This window comes from Mytilus californianus, unplaced genomic scaffold (assembly GCF_021869535.1).
Source record: "Mytilus californianus isolate M0D057914Y unplaced genomic scaffold, xbMytCali1.0.p SCAF_2, whole genome shotgun sequence".
NCBI classification, from domain to species: domain Eukaryota; kingdom Metazoa; phylum Mollusca; class Bivalvia; order Mytilida; family Mytilidae; genus Mytilus; species Mytilus californianus.
In genome coordinates, this window is record NW_026262668.1 from 101,868,615 (window position 1) to 101,886,349 (window position 17,735).

Genomic DNA, 17,735 nt, shown 5'->3' on the forward strand with positions numbered 1-17,735 from the left:
TCGAACAGATACGAAATTACATACACATGACAACTCCACCTTAAACAGGGGTTCCATCGTTTAATTTGCACAACACACTGAGACTGCATAATAAAGATGGATTGTAATTTTATCTCAGTAGAATATCTGCTTTGGAAAAAGACTTATAAATTATGTAGTTTCTTATAAATTGTCTGGTAGATTAAATTATCTCCAACATCATTCTTCGCAAAGTCTATGTAGCTGGGCTACAGGGAATACTATGTTATACATGTTTTGTTATCCATCGTGCGACTTTGCAGCTTTTAATTAGTTTTCAACAAAGCCATGCTCATATATTGGAAATTTTCCGTTGATGAATAGAAAGAAGTACATAATAGTCCCAATTGTCCGTATTCTATTTATATTATATGTACATTGCAGTTTTGCCATTTGAACGATACACGTAAACTCTCTAGAAAGACAAGTTCTTTTTGTTATACAACAGCTCTGAATATTGGACTTTGCAATAAATGAACTTGTGATATTCCACATTATGGCCGAATGGGTTGTCATTAAAAGAATGAACAATAAAGTTGTGTATCTTTTGAAGGTCCATTAGGTACAATTAATATCAGAACAAGAAGACCAACACCAGAGATAAATAAAGAAATACGGAATCGAAAATTTTCTGGACCTTGACTAGGGTAAATACTGGCATGACAATCTTTCTATGAAAGTTTTTGACTTGTCCTAGGATATTTAACAATTATAGCTAAGTAGAAGCATGTTTAAATCAAATGTAAAGGGTTACCCAGTGAACAGAAGACTGCATTTGTGTGGAAACTTTTAGTGTTAATAATCGGTGATGTGTGTTTGAGTAGAAATCTAGTGGTATGAGGAAATGAATGGGAAGCATGTATAGCATCAAAAGTAGATTCTACACGATACATTGTGTGTAATTAAAATTGTCACAAAGTTGTAAGACCATTCAATGTTTTGCAAGATAGTTATAGTAGACTAGATAAAATTAGGAATGCATAAAACCTAAGACAGCCATCTTTTAGATTTGGGTGGGGGGAAAGCGTTATCTTTTACAAATAAATCAATGAATTGATATAAGAAATATGACTTGACAATCCATTGATCTTGAATAAGTTATTTGTATTTCATAATGATAGTGACTATTTTATTTAATAGTTTTAGATACGCTTTGTTCCTTTGAGAGTCATTTTTTGTCATATGACGATTCCTACTCTGTATACGACATTACAAAATAATTGCATGATCAAATAGAAAATTTCTTACTCAATAAAATATTCTATTGACTCATCTGAGTGTAACTATATTTTTTATGGTCATTGAATTCCATATGGTAACAGAACTCACAAAAAAAGCAAATAAACTACCAGACACCAGTTGTGACTGTATATTGAACTCTAGATGTCCTTTGGTTTGTCACATTGACGTAAACGCCAAATATCCAATTATTCATATCATATATCTGGTTATAAAATATATAATAAGAATCATGACTAATAAGTTCATTCTACTTTGATAAGTTTTCTTCAAAATCTAAATTGACTTATTTTATGCATGCTGCTAGTTAGAGGAAACAAACATTAATTAGAGAATTACAGTCAATAATTCAGGATAATTGGTATTGCAGATCTGTCATTATTTACTTTGATGTCAATTATATAAAACAATTTAGGTAATTGTAGATTTGCGTGGAATTGCAATTGAATATTGTAAATTTCATTAAACCATCAGTATTGTAAATAAATGGCGGAAAGAACCAAAATTGATTTTCTTTATCATTAACCACATTTCCTCCATCTAAGCATGCATTTAAATACCCCAGATTAAAGGGGAAAAGCCAGTTCAAAAGCCAGTTCAATCAGGGGCAAACAGGAGTGGGGTTGTGTCCTCGGTAAAAGAGGAATGTTGATATACTCCTGCTTTTATTTCAAGTTCAGTATAAAATTAGAAGGTGTGGTATGATTCAATCTTCATTCTAAACAATTACACAAAAAAAGTCGAAAGTCAATCTTTTTATTTTCTTTCCGATCATTATTGTTCTAGAAGTCCTTCAATGCATATATACATGGATGATTTGACATGCAAAGTAAAAAATAAGTAAGTATTTCTGGCTTGTTTATATGTTTTTTTTTTGGCGATGAAGTATATCGTCAGAATACAAGTATTACAACTGAAACAAACAGTGTAATCCATATGCTGGCACTGCTCCGTTTCTCTCGATGAATGCATTAACTCCCCCCTACCACAAATAATCAGAAGAGTAGAATGCTGTTTTATGTCGATCAATCTGTCGGTCTACCTGGTGATGAAAATGTAACAGTAGCTCGAGTCGATCATATCTTTGTCATTTGGTACAAACTCAATTTGCTTAAAATGCAGGTAAAGTTCGATTTAAACCCATCTGTATTATCTATAAACTACAGATTGATTGATTGGTTGTTGTTTGCTTAACGTCCTGTGGTAGATATCCATGATTTTCTTTTCAGAATATGACAAACACATCGGTTTAGCTGTTAGTATTATACATAGGTGTAATGTCTCTAGAAAAATCCAACTAATCAAAACATAAGGTTTCGCGACGGCCACTCTTTAGTTTGCTGTGATCAAAATCATATGCATATATTTTGCACTAAGTATGGGACATAAAAAATCAAGACGAGTTTTGTAATTCAGGAGTTATGTCCCTTTTATAAAACAAAATTATCTTTTCCACTTTATGAAATTAAGAGATGTGATATTAACCTACATCTCCTTATTTTATAAAGTGGAAAAGAAGTTTTGCCAATGAGACAACTATTCACCAAATCTAATTCACTTAGATTTGAACAACTATATGTCACTATACGACCTAGAACAATAAATAAAACATCTACATCATAGTCAGCTATAAAAGGCAAGACATGACAAAATGTGAAACAATTCAAACGAAAATAGCAACGGCCTTATTTATGTTGAAGCAATAAACGACAAACAAAAATGACTGAGAACAACCAACGACAACCACTGAATTACAGGCTCCTCACTTTGGATAGGTACGTATATGGCAAATATAAAAATTGCGGGGTTGAAATATTTGTGAGTACTCAACTTTCCACTAACTTGGTACAGTGGTGTAACAGCACAACATGAGAACAAACTGTAAAAATCAAGTTGGAAATGGCTTGACTGATCTAAGAGCACTAGTACTCTCAGTAACTGGAAGCTAGTTCAAAGCCAACAACTAAACAATTAATCATATTCTCCAAGACTAACTTATGACTTTAATTTGTTGTTTTTTTAAGCAAAAGCATTCCTATAACTTTTGTTTTTTTTCTAAGCAAAATCATCCTTATTGAGACCATTCCCATTAGTTAAGTGACTTATTGTAGACCATTCTCAGCAGTAAAGAACCTTAACAATGATTTATGTCATGTATTTTTGGTTATGTGGAGATGTTTGCTTTGCCAAATTTTAACTGGTAAATTGTTTTATCAGTTGATCACACTTTATCATTATAATGATGTTATTTTATATATTCTTTCAACATTATTGCATAATTTTGCGATTATCAGACATAATAAGCAACTGAAAAGTCGAGATATATAGTTTATTGAAATTTTCTGATAGTGATAGAGACAATTATATAAAGTGCTTTATAATAAATGGTGATTAGTTGTGTGCATCTAGTTTTAGCTAAAGCTAACTATATTATAATAGTTTACTTTATGTAGTTTTTTGTGATCATCCGATTTAACTTGAAAACATGTCATTATTCCAGGGAGGTTAAGTTTATTAAATCTAAATGAAATTTAATTTCTTAATTTTTTTGGTGTTAACATAACATGCATTACATGTATAAAATTATTATCTTTTGGAGGTTGTGCTTAGCTAAAAAAAATATGCAGCTATAAAGAACTTTGTTTCTTGCAGATGCTTTCTGACGTTGCGAAAGCTGTAATTAACCTGTTGGTTTTATTTCTTAAAGCAATAAACAAAGTTTTACTTGTTCTAAGGATATATATTTGTACTGGCAATAAATATACGCCTTTTCTATCGATCTCTCATCACCAAGCTTGCCTTACTGTGTAACATACGTTTGAGCTGACGTTGTATATATAGTCTTTGGGGGGATGGTGATATTTTTAAAGATCAAGTGTCGCTATCATACAGTCATAGGGGTAGTACCAATTGTATTCTGAATTTCTGTCACTCCTTAGGTCAAAAATCGAAAATTGTTAAATCTTATTGGAATTTGAATATTAACGAGCCTCAATTTTACATATTTTCATAAAATTGAAATGTTATCCTGATACAAATAGCTAATTCTACATGTTTTTGTAAAGTTTTTCATCGAAGAACATCCTTAACAAATACGGATTGATGCCAAAGCGTGTCTGAAAAACAAACCATTATAGTTTTACTTCCAATACAATATTGCTTTTGGGTTAGAAAGTCTTTTTCATTCATTTTTGCGATAATTACTCTGAATTAGTCACATTCTATCTTTAATAACTAATTAAGAAATACGCCATGATGTTTTGAGAACCCTGAAGTCCTCACATAAATCAGTTATACTGTGAATTTTAGTCAAGATCGGAAGGTTTTTTTAACTGGCGCTTGTGTGAAATAAATCCAGGCTAAATTGACCCTACCTCTTTGAAGGATACACTGAAAGTGTTATCAATAAATAGATTGAAAGTAAGTGAAAACCAATAAGAACATTTTATAATACAATTAATTTAGGAAAGTTTTGTTTCTCTTTTATTGAAACAACGGAAGAAAAACAAAACTTGTAATGACGTTTTGTAAGTTCGGTGCCTTTAATAACTGAATATATGGTATGGGTTTGGCTCATTGTTGAAGGCCGTACACTGACCTATTGTTGCTTAAACCCGCTTCATTTGGACTCTGTTGAATAGTTGTTTTATTAGCAATCATCCCATATCTCCTTCGTGTTATATAGTAAATCAATTTGACACTTGCAATGCAAAAATAATTTAAAAAAAAAACCTCTTGAGATTGAATACCCATCAGTTTCAAAGCAAAACAATGTGGTTGTATTTTCTTTTTATTGTCGTTTTCTTTCATCAATCTGTAGTTGATTGCTTTCATAAACTTTTTTTCCATATAATTGAAATGCAAGTCTCTTTTATAAAATGAGCACAGAGATATGAATGAGCCAACGAGACATTACCATCTAGGGAAATATGCCTCGTTTGTTAATTAGAGAGATATATATTATCATTTCTATGAAGGTCAAGTAGATCATTAAAAGCATGAGTATCAAAAATCGGGACTCAAACTTCAGTATTCGAAACGGGTAATCAAATATGGTTTTTAAAGTTAACTTCATATACATTTATGTATGGAATATTTCAGACATTGTCATTCAGAAATGTCCTAAAATTTAACTGATTATTATATGTTATGCACAAGTTTCATTTGCTATATATATTCGAATTGCGTTTACTGGATTAAATATTTTCAAGAACGTTGAGAACGAAAAACTCCTTGAAAGACACAGGTGTTAAATATTTATATTTACGAGAGAGCTAAATGACAAGATACGATATAATTGCTTAAAAACATATTTTCTTTTTTTTATTTCTATCAATAATTGTGTATATATAGAGAGAATTCTTGTATCTATGAGCGCCGGTAATCTTTTGATATACACTATGAATTGAAGCCAATATGTTTTGTGCTTAATCCGTACCGATCCATTGAGTTAGGCCATTTGCAACTGATTTTACAGTGTGTTCTTATGTTGCGTTGTTACACCAATATCCCAGGTTAGGGGAGGGTTGAGCGCTAACAAACATGTTTATTCCTCCACATTCTTTAAGTGCCTGTCCCAAGTGAAGAGCCATTAATTCAGTGGTTGTTTTTGGTTCATTTCTGCCATATTTGTTTCTCGTAAGTTATTTTGTTATAAAGTATGCCTTTAGTTTTCTCGTTTGAATTGATTCACATTTTTCATGTTGTGGCCTTTTATAGTTGACTATACGGTATGGGTGAATTAACATTATTATACTTCTGGTCAAAATGCCAGATTTTGATTGGTTAATACGAGGGAGACAATTTACTCTATCCCATGGCAAATACTCCATTACCCTTCACGGAGACGCTTGCTCAAGTGTGCGCTTTAATAAATATGGATGATTGTTATGTATAAGACGACATAGTTTATTACTTTGCATTTGAAATTTAAAGATAGAACATTCAGTTTAATAAATTGAATAACACATATCTGAGAGGGTGATAGAGCAGATTGTTACCCCTCGAAAAGACATTGTCAACCTTGGCTTCGCCTCAATTGACAATGTTTTCTCGGGGTAACAATCTGCTCTATCACCCTCTCAGCTATGTGTTATTTATATACTGCCACCTAAACATTTTGCAGTCGGAGGTGGCGCAGTTGACAAATTTTGCCGAATCATTGCGTTTGTTCAATAAGTTGTCAAATTTTCGTGACCTTTGACCGTATTGATGAATAAAATAATGCTTCAAACTTCAAACAAGAAAAATTTCTAACCAATTTTGAAAACTATTACAAAGAAAATTCTAGTATGATGCAAAATAATAGTGAAAGTTTATCAAATAACGGGATCTTCTTTTAACATTTTTAAGGGTTTTCATTGAGATACTCATTGAACAGAAATTATAAATTTTAAAATATGACTTGTATAGTAGTAGAGAATTGATAAGAAGTAGTGGATTCGTAAACGATAATCAACGAGCGACTTAAGTCGCAAGTTGATTTTCGTTTCCGAATCCACTACTTCTTATCAATTCTCTAGCTTAACCCATTTCTAGTAAAACGACTGTCTGTTTTACGTTTTGACAATGAATCAACGATATTTCATAAAAATAGTTTCGTATTTTGTCTTTTTTATTCTATAATAGCTGGAAATGATTATATCCACACGGTTCGCATCTATATATAGACATTTGACAAGTTAACATAAGTTTAATATAACTTAAATTGGGTGTTAGCTCCCCTTTTTAACACCAGATTTTATTTTTGTATATACATATTTCATTTAATGTGTAATCATTACAAATTATTTAAATTGAATAGATTTTGGTATATCTAATTTATTCAAAAAGACATATATTAATATACAGAATTTATTTATCTTGTTTTGAAAAGTTAAAAAATTTTAATTACCAAAATTTAGAACCTTTAAAATTTATATATATAATATTTAGCTACATCATTTGGTATATTACAAACTAGACACCGTTAAACCGTTCATAGTAAAATAGACATTATTGGCGTAGATGTCATAAATCTGCATTTTCATAAAGCTCAAATTCATGTTGCTTTCCTAAAATATTAAAATTATGTGCTTACGATTTAAATTGAACAATTATAATTAAATTTTGTTTAAACTGTTTCCGTTTCATTAAGTTAAGATTATTTTAACGTTATTGCATTTGGCATATATCGTTCACCGGTCAATAAACTAGTTTTATCTGTGGTATGCATTCTGAATCCCCATCAGAATTGCTCTTGCTACGGATATACAATGAATAATTATGTTGATTTCATAAACTTACCATCAAGCTGTTCATAGCCGTGATCGTCTAGTCGTTGGTAACGAAGGTCATAACGGTGATATTAACAGTGCAAAGTTCGAACCTTGTACCCGGAATGAAACTTTTCATTGTAATTTTTTTTCTAGACCAAAATATTGTTTTAATCCTAGAACATGTAGAAGTATTATATATTTCATTTTCATATAATGGCGATGATTTTGTTTCTGTTTTTACTGTCAAAGAAGTAGTTTTAACCCATTTCTTTAAAAGAATATAACACCCAAAATAAAACAAATTCAATAAACATGAACAAACATATTTCATTAGATTACAAAAGCGAATAATCTATTACACAGAAATACAGTTAAATGATAAATATTGACAATTAGGCGCTTTAAGATTACTATTCAGAAATTGATTGATGTCAGCCATCGTGGTCTAGTGGTATCATGCATAGACTGAGGACTCTATTGGTTATGAAGAAAATACGCGCGGGTTCGAATCCTACACATGCCACTCGTTTTTGAGAGGATAAAAGATCGTAAGTTAAATGTTTAAAGTTATAGTATAAGTTCTCTTAAGTTAATACTGTGGTCAGTGGATTCTTGAAAAATAATCTACAGTTAGAACAATAGACTGACGTCAGAGAAATGGGTTAATGAAAGAATATTGAGAGACAATACATAGGTGCTCTTTTCGAGGTAAAAGGTAGATGACCAGTAAAGCTAGCTGACTTATTTGACTCAGTCTACAGCAGATACTCCTGCAATGTTATTGATCATTATGTAACAGTTATAAAACATAGATTTATGTGCATGATAATACATTTACTGTGCTGAGGACTATAATGAGCATTTTTATTGAAGTATGTATACATGTCAGTTGGTCTTTTATTGTCTAAAATTATCGCTCTCTGATTTATCACTTGAAAATTATCATTCTATTAGCTTTTCCATAAAAAGAAAACCAACTCAACAAGTATTTCACACATACATCATTGACATCCGACTGATTCTTTTAGCTAGTACTGAACTTCTGTTTCCGAAGCCTGAAAGCTTTTTGTAGGAAATCATAAGTCTAGTCTACAGTTAAGTTCTTAGTTTCGAACATTTTCAAGATATTATTTTAGTCCAGCCTGGCGTGAAATTGCACATCTGCCTACAAACCTTCACTTTTGTTATATTATTTGAAATGAATCCCCCCTCCATACATAATGCAAAGCGATGGATACACAAATGTCTGTCTGTCCGTTCAAATTACATCACTCGAGAACTTTCCGTTTTCTATCAATTTAACTGAAATTCATTCATGTATGAACAACCTCTCACTTAAATAAATCTTACCTTTCGTCAACTTCAGAATGGTTTACATGCGTGTTAAATCTAAGATACCAATTGACTTACTATCATATGACTTTTGTGTATGAATGCATATTGGAGGGTATAGCAATCTCCCACATAAAGAATATCACTCTTGTCTATATTTTTCGCTTTATTTACTTTAATTACTTAGTGACAAAAAAGTAGCTTACTCTAACCTACATTTTACACTTCTTTGACTTAAACATTGTGTTGACTTTTACATTTGAGTTATTTTTTAAGATCATAAGTAACCCACAATCATGTAACTTATATATATTCATTCAAGAAGAAACTCACTCTAAAATAAACCGCACCAACCTTCATTGTATGCTCTATAAATTATCATCATTATGATGTTCATTATTTATTATTAAATGCTTATGATAAAAAAATCATGGCTATGTTAAAAAAAGTGTTTTATTCACCAATTACGCGTAATACAGCTAGGCATATTTCGTGTATGTTGATAGGCGACTGATTTTTCATAAGTTTGGAATGCACTTGAACATTTATCCTATATCCGTTCAACAACAATTTATAATTGAATCTTTCTATTTAATGCAAGTGAGCTGCACTCTTTAATACATGTACTTCTCAAACACAGGCGCATTACTAACTTATTTATATCTAGCCTACATTATATCATTACTGTAACACGGGACTTGATGTAAAAATGATTAAAGAAGAAAGGAGATCAAAGCTTTTCTCCATCTTGAAAAGATTTTGCTGGCAACAGTTTACAATAAAAACAACTATTGCACATACTGAAGGTGTAAATGACACTAAAAATGTTTTTCCCCGACGAGAAGTATAACGTTGTAATATTTTAGACGATACATGATTATTTCAAAGGAGTGCATGTCAAACTTTACCAGAATCGAAAATTTCATTATTTATATTGATCTTAATTGATTATGAGCTGTATCGAGCTTCTATGCAGGACGTTTATTCATATTTCTACGCTCATTTTGTTAAACAATGTTACACAGCGGAAAAACGATCATCGTCTATAATTTGAAACAAAACACCCTTGATAAGTTTTTTGAAGGAAGAAAATAGCCTAATTTCTATCCCATTAGACCCTATGTAAAAGCTGTTCCACTGTCTGCTCACATAAGATGTAAGTTTGAAAATCAATTATCCAAGAAACATGCTTGCCAAGTCATTAAAAATGGTTCAATCCAAGAAACTTGCTTGCAAAGTCATTAAAAATAGTTCAATCAAATTAACATTGTTAGGATTATGTCTAGCAGTCTCGATTTGTCTATTAGACGGTGGGAGTCCTCAAAAACCATTTCAGATCTATTTTGATCCTCATAACCTATATAGATGTAGATAAAATGTCAAAATTATTTTCTATTTAGAGTAACACCTTAAAGGTACGTTGTATAAAGGAATATCTTACATTTTGGTTCCCACTGTCTGTATCACTCTGCTCAGCTTTTCATATATTTTATATCACGGCTTTGTGACGTCAAATACGTTAACCTAGCCTAAATAACTTTGACCCAAACGACGTTGATAAGTTTGACCCATACTTATCAAGTCATCTTCCGGTTTGCTGGTGAAACAAAGACAAACACTTGTTTCGATCATGCAAAATACACAAATACAATCCGATTAGTCGATTATCAGATTTTCATCATATTTATATTGTAAAATATCAGCTGCACGTCGCAATATGAAGCCTTTTTGAACTCATTCGCTGCGCCCACTCTCCAAAAACCTTCATATTGTGACTCGCAGCTGATATTTTACAATATCAATATACAGACAACCTGATAATCGGTAAATATTGGCTGATCGGAATATATAAATACCATTAAGGTCTGATTGAAAATTTATCATGTTACATGTATGGTTTTTATACCGACCTAAAAGCGTGTGACAACAGCACGTAAAAGAACCTTTGTAACAACTCATTGTAGTTTTTTTCTGTTATTAAGCTAAATTGATGACTCTTCCCCAACTTATCCGACCGATTCATTAATCTTTTTGAACCTACCTAATTGTTTTATTCTATGGATGGTTTATGATACACGATCACCAATCATAAGATCACATATCATTAGTGATTGGCTTTACTATGGATGGTTTATGATACACGATCACCAATCATACGATCACATATCATTGGTTATTGGCTTTACTTAAAATGACAAATCGCGCAATTGAGCGTCGCTGTTGCTTAGTTATTCTGGTAAAAATAAATTTATCATGGTGACTTAAAGAATGTCTTACAAAAATGTTTAACCGCTCCACATTATATATGTGCCTGTCACAAATCAGGAGCCTGTACTTCAGTGGTTTGCTGTCTGCCATATTTGTTTTTCGTTTATTGCTTTGTCGTAAATCAGGCCGTTGGTTTGTTTCGTTTGAATTGTTTCATATTTGGCATGCCTGGGACTTTTATAGTTGAATATACGGTATGGGTTATGATCATTATTGAAGACCTATATGTGCTTGAATCCAGTGCATTGAGACTCTGTTGGGTCGTCTCCTTATTTTATATTCATTATAACAATGATAATTACCCGTTTATAACAAATATGTGTGCGTTTGGACAACAAGAACTGGTGATACCCTCAGGTATAAGCATTCCACCAACAGCAATATCGACTCGGTGCTAGACAAGTTTGTTTCTTTCTTCCTGATAACTTGTAGTTGGCATTTCGTATAGACTAGATTGCATTTATTCTCAAGTTGTTGATAGTAAAAATATTGCAAATATTTTTTTTAATCGGATACATATTTTTAAATGAATTTTTATGCAGATTTTTGCTAGCGTTTGATAAATATATCAAATACTTATTCTCATAACACAACATTTCTATTGCATACTGAAGAAAATTTGCAGTATAAATACAGGAATACAATGGAAATCGTGCTAATTTCTACTAAATTTAGTTTTTAATAAGGCCTTTTTTTTAAACGAAATCTTTCTTTCACAGAGTTTTCAAATATTGTTTTTTTTTCAAATGTACAGTTTATTTTAAAATTAATAAGAACGAAATTCTTAACCAAAACCCAACTTTAATGGACGTAGAGCGACTTATTGTTTATTTTTTTTTGTGTTATAATGTAGATATATCCATTCGTGCATTTGTTTTAACAAAAACATTTCAAATTTAAAGTATTACATTATAGCAGCTTCACGTATATACGAAGAGAATTTCTTACAGCAAAGTTTTGGAGAAAATATAATGGATAACAGAAGAAAGATCCTTTTTGTTCCTATGGAGTTTGGGTTATGGGAATTACATTGTAAATGTTGTAGAGGTGAAATGCTCACATGTTTTAATAACTCCATAACGGTGACATCATTGACACTGCTACTTATAATATATATATATACTAGCAATGAAGCAAATGCACTGTTTTGTGTCATTATTTTAGTTTTTGTTGAGTTTGGATCATTTACTTTGAACTTGCTGTTTTTCCTTCAGATGATCCACAAGAGAAAATTCCCAAAATGCTTGTGTGTATGTATAAGTCGCATGATAATTTTCCAGATTTTCAAGGTGTACAAAGAGTGTGTTCGCTATATAAATCTGTAGCTTTAGAATTGTTCGTCAGTTTATGTCGTGAAGTACAAATTGTATATTCAGACGTTTTGATGCGTCTCGTCGACTGTTCTATTTACAAGTACTACGAGCAGGCAAATCCTACCATATCTCCTTGCTTTTTTTTTAATTTTATAAAAGATTGTATAGTGAACACAATATATTTACCTCTAACCTCCCCCAATTCTAAACGTATATGACTAAAATTAAAAATTTTATGTGATCTGTTGAATACTACACTTAAACTTTTTGAAACTTGCATGATTTAGTTTCCCTCATGCCTTTCGATGAAATGGATGTATGTTAATAATTTGCCCAATGGACCCCCGTGTGATTAATACACGTTTTATTGCAATTACAAAATTTAAAAAAAATCAAATCAAATTGGTGTCCTTACAAGTAGCTCATACCAATATGTTATGTATATGTAGTAACATGTATATTGTCAATAACCAATGTATATCATTTATAATCACTTTTAGATTGTGTATTTTGTGATAGTAATATTTTTGTTTTAAAAAAAGTTGGTAGGAAAGTTGCCAGTAATATTGTTTGCAAGCTATAATAGTTAACAGTGTGTTCCTGGTGCAATTAAATTTTATAATATCATGGCGTTTACATCCACATCATCGTGGTTGCTGTTAACTACAAGGTGCTAATTCAGTACGAATTGTTTGGTAAGAAAATATCAACTCTTACAATTGAGAGACCGTTTATATTGGTGAAAAGAAATATTTGCACTGTATCAAAATGGTTTGAGTTTATATGTTACTTGCGACATTTTTTAACGTGATGAAATATATACCAGTAATACGATTGACGGGTGGTTTTATTTTCTCGCCTCCGACGAAAGTCGCGGAAAGCGAGACATAGGGATTGCTTTTCTGGCGGCGGCTGCGGCATCAACAATTGTTAAGTTTTCTGCTTAAGTTAGTTTGATAGGAACTACTTGTGAGTAGGTCATTGATATTTAATATAAAGTTGCATTATTATCGGTAGATATCAGTTTGAAGACTATTTTGAGGCCCTACCCCTTAGGACATGGTCCAGTGACTTTGATTTAATTAGCAATTTTCAATGTTAAGTTTTCTGCTTAAGTTAATTTGATAGGATCTACTTGTGATAGATCAATGATGTTTTGTATGAAGTTGCATTACTATCAATTCGTATCAGTTTCACGACTATTTCGAGGCCTGCCCCCTAGGTCATGGTCCAATGTCTTTGAATTATTTTATAAATTTTCTATGTTAAGTTTTCTGCTTAAGTCAGTTTGATAAGAACTACTTGTGATAGATCAATGATATTTTGTATAAAGTTGCACTACTATCAGTACATGTACATATTAGTTTGACGATTATTTTTAGGCCGTGTCTACTAGAATATGGTCCAGCGACTGAATTAATAAAGCATGTTGCTGTCCATCAGATTGCCTTTTCTGAATTTTATGACGACAGTCGAGACATATCTCTGTGTCAACAGTTTATTGATGAATGTTGTTATGATTGATTAGAGTTCTGCGTACACATTTTATTTTTTGTATAAAACAACATATGCCTTTATAAATAACAATAGCGATGTCTGATTTGTTTTGATGTGTATTAACTTTTGTGTTCAATGAAACTGAATTTATTCTCAGATCATTCTGTCATGATGCTATATGTACGTACATGCATATAAATGGATATATTCGAGTAGGAACTTATTTCATGCTTATAAACCAACTTAGGCACAGCATTCACCGACTTAGAAAGATTGTGTACAAGATTTTGGATTTCTTTCTTAAACTTCGCAATTCGTTTTACCTTCCACTGATGACAAAATTCGAATTTATCGTATTAAAGTATAAGCATGGTATCTTATAGGACTTTTTTAAAATCCGTACCGACATTGAAATTGGTCAGCTGTATTATTTTGCACTTAGCAGTTAATGCCACTAGTGGAGCAGGCATCTATTTAATTTATTGGGGGCATAAGTTCACACCGTTTTTGTGTTTGGTTCATGTTGCTCCATTCTTGAATCTTATACATGTATGTTAAATGTTTTGTGAATAATTTTTGTGATTTCGTCATTTGCTGTTTGGCAATAGCTATAGATGGTGTCGTCAATCCGTCAACTTAACATATTTTTTTAATGCCGATCCCAAAATCCCTGAAAATGTATTTATAATGTCAATAATTAATTTTGTTTATATTATAAATCATTTTGTATATTTTTTTAAACTTGACACTATGTCTAAATTAAATTATTTCCTATACAGATAACATAGAAGTATTATATGACGAAATAAACGGATACCGTTTTATGTTCAGAGGTATACCAGTATCATTCTCAACCTCCTCCTCCTTCTCCTCGATACATTTTTTTTAGGCTAGCTATATACACATATATATATATATATATTCCTCACACTATAGAAACTCATTCTCCAACTGGATCAATTTCTGTCAGTGACTTGTTTGACTTCATACTATATAGGCAGTTGTTTGCATGGTAGGTAGTCTCGTCTAGGATTGTCTGTATGCAATCTCGCAAATTATATTGTACTCTCTGGATCATACCGATTCTTATATCGACAGTTGTTTTGCTTCTTATTATTCTTAGACGAATCATGTATTTATATATATTTAATAAATGTATTAAATAAGAATTTGTAATAAAATTAATTCTAAAATGTGATTTTTATAACATTTGCATGTTTTCCATATTGTAAATGTGAGTTTAACTAATACCTTTTATAAATTACGTGCTTTGTTTTGTAATGCGTTAGCTTTTCAAACTCATTATTTAATTAGCCAGCCATTCTATGCATGCCTTTGTTGTGGATAATTATTTTATTATGCATTCTCAGTTTTTTATTGTAGTTAAATCTTGGTAGATTTTTATTAACTTTTCCTAGATGTTCAACTTTCTGAATTTCTGAAATTTTCAATATTTTTATTTAACGATTTTGCTTGAAAGTTAAATTGTACTCTATATATGCTTTTCCGTGAATACTGCATATGTTTATCAAATTTAAAAGGTGGTAGCAATTGTAATTGCTTGAATGATAAAACACTGTCTATATTTTATTGTATTCGTGTGGCTGATCTGATTTACATATATCGTATTTGTTTTTTCTCTCACAACTAACCATTTATATTTCAGATACACTTCATGACAGCTCCCCGGGGCCTCTCAGAAGACTGTCTACGATGATTCATGCCTCATTTCGGGGGTCGCGTCATGGTTCCAGACGAAACTCAGACGAGTCTATTCATTCGTTACGGTTAGGCAGAACTAGTGTGACGTCACCAACAACTCTTTCTTCTCATAAATTAATTCGCCAACTCACTTCAAAAACAGCAAAAGGTAGTTCTCTCATCAGGAGAGATGGTTCTATCATCATGATCAAAAATGGAAAAATCATATCAATGAGACGCGATCCATCTTTTTCTAAAATGCAAGACGATGTTTTTCTTCCTTCTCCTTCTGAAACGACTCTTCATTCAATGGAAATGTCTTACTCCAATCATTCTGCTTTGAACAAAGTAAAAGAGGAGAGCTTTGAAACTGAACCTCTATTAAACGACGACAAAACTAGTCAACAAATGACAACTGGAAATGGACATGTCAGTCATATTGCGACATCACCTGACAAAAATCATAACATGAAAAACCATTCGAGTATTCCTGAATCTAATAAAGCTAATTTTTCACGGAAGCGACTGACACGAATGGCTCGGGTGACATCAAATTCAGACGATAACATTGCTGTAAACACATCAGATTGTGATATTCAAATTTCAAGTTTTGACCATGATTCCAGTCCGGAAAATACAAATGGCTTCAAATTTCATTCTAGTCATCAAGACTATATAAATAAAATCCATGACAGAATATATACAAATACCATGAAAAGGGCAAGCAGTGAAACAAATATGAAATTACATAATGCAGCAGCGATATCAACTTTTAACACTACTTCTAAAAGCTCAAATATTATATACAATGTTCCATATTTAGAATCATCTCTTAGAAGTTATAGTGACCTTCATGAACAGTCAAGTTCTAGTGACCCAAATATGACAAAACAGGCGATACCGCAGTATCGCCATAGGTATACTGTAAGTAAAGAAAATATCAGATGTAGTCCAAAGAAATAATAACAGGATTTTATAGTGTTATATGTGAATTTTTATAATTAAATGGCATAAAATGTATGAAAGGGTATCTATCATCTAAATTTCTGTTTAGAAACGCAGGGTATATAGTAAATGAAAATAACACAAATTTCACGCATTTGTAAACCTGCGCAATAAAAACACTGAAGTATTTGTTTTTTAAAGGAATACAAATATTTAAGAATAAAACAATTAATGTTACTGTCATGATCGCAGAGTCGTAGGAATGACAGTCAGTTGAGTCAAGTTAATTAAAAAGGTATTGGTCCATTGATAGTAAAACAAAGGCATATACCAGTAAAAAGTCGCTGAAAGACAGACAACAATATGGCAAAAAAATAAGAAACAAAAAAATATACGTGTTAAATATAACTAAATATTGAACAGAACGAACCCCTTCAACCAAGGCTCCGAAAGGGTAAATAGTTTCTGATCAATAAGCTAGTAGCCCTTTTAATAAAGTATCTAAGATCAAAAGTATCGTATATCTAATTGGAACAATAAGATACAAGGCTTTTGAAATAGTCTCTTTCGTTTTATAACTGGTAGTAAAATCAAGCAATTGATATGCAAGTCAATTGAATAAACAATATGAATAGCGATATCCATGTTTTTCCATGAAAAACAACAATTTAGAAAAAAAAACTACTTATCCACCATTTTGTTCTCTTGTCATGCGATTTCTTGTAAAGGAAGGAAAAACAAACGTAGAAATATCTTGTTTTAGAATTGGACAACCATTTTTTGAAAAAAGACTTTCTTAATCACAAATCTTTATACTAGAATCAATTTTTTTCTGCCCCCCCCCCCCTTTTTGCAAGCAGAAAAAAATAAGTTTGTCAGAATTCCCCTATTATGTACGTTCATGTCATTGTTATGTTATTAGGATGAGTTATAAGGATTTTGGTATTTCCCTAGACTTTGTGAAATCGCCTAGATACTCGTCTAAGATAAATTAAGAACTTGAGAAATAGGACAGTACAAATGTTCAAATATAATTATTACTAATTTAGATCTGATAAAAACAAATAGGCGGAAGATATATAGGAATCGGACATTGAAAACTCTTAGTCGGTCGAGAGAAAAGGATACGCCATGACAAAACACGACAGACGATGAAAAGGCACAC

General features: G+C 31.6%; 1 protein-coding gene across 10 annotated transcripts in view; it reads left to right on the forward strand.

Annotated features, from left to right (window-relative positions):
• The window catches only part of LOC127730612 (octopamine receptor beta-2R-like), a 51,316-nt gene extending 34,557 nt beyond the window's left edge, over positions 1-16,759 (forward strand). For 3 of the 10 annotated variants that reach the window (XM_052239077.1, XM_052239076.1, XM_052239078.1), the window contains 2 exons: positions 14,704-14,757; positions 15,591-16,759. In XM_052239077.1, coding sequence (XP_052095037.1) covers positions 14,704-14,757; positions 15,591-16,588 — 1,052 coding nt within the window. In that variant the 3' untranslated portion in view covers positions 16,589-16,759. Of the gene's footprint in view, positions 1-571; positions 666-11,967; positions 12,365-14,703 lie in introns of those variants that run through there. The other 7 variants (XR_007995196.1, XM_052239084.1, XM_052239082.1 and 4 more) reach the window with 7 other exon arrangements.
• Positions 16,760-17,735: the final 976 nt, after the last annotated feature.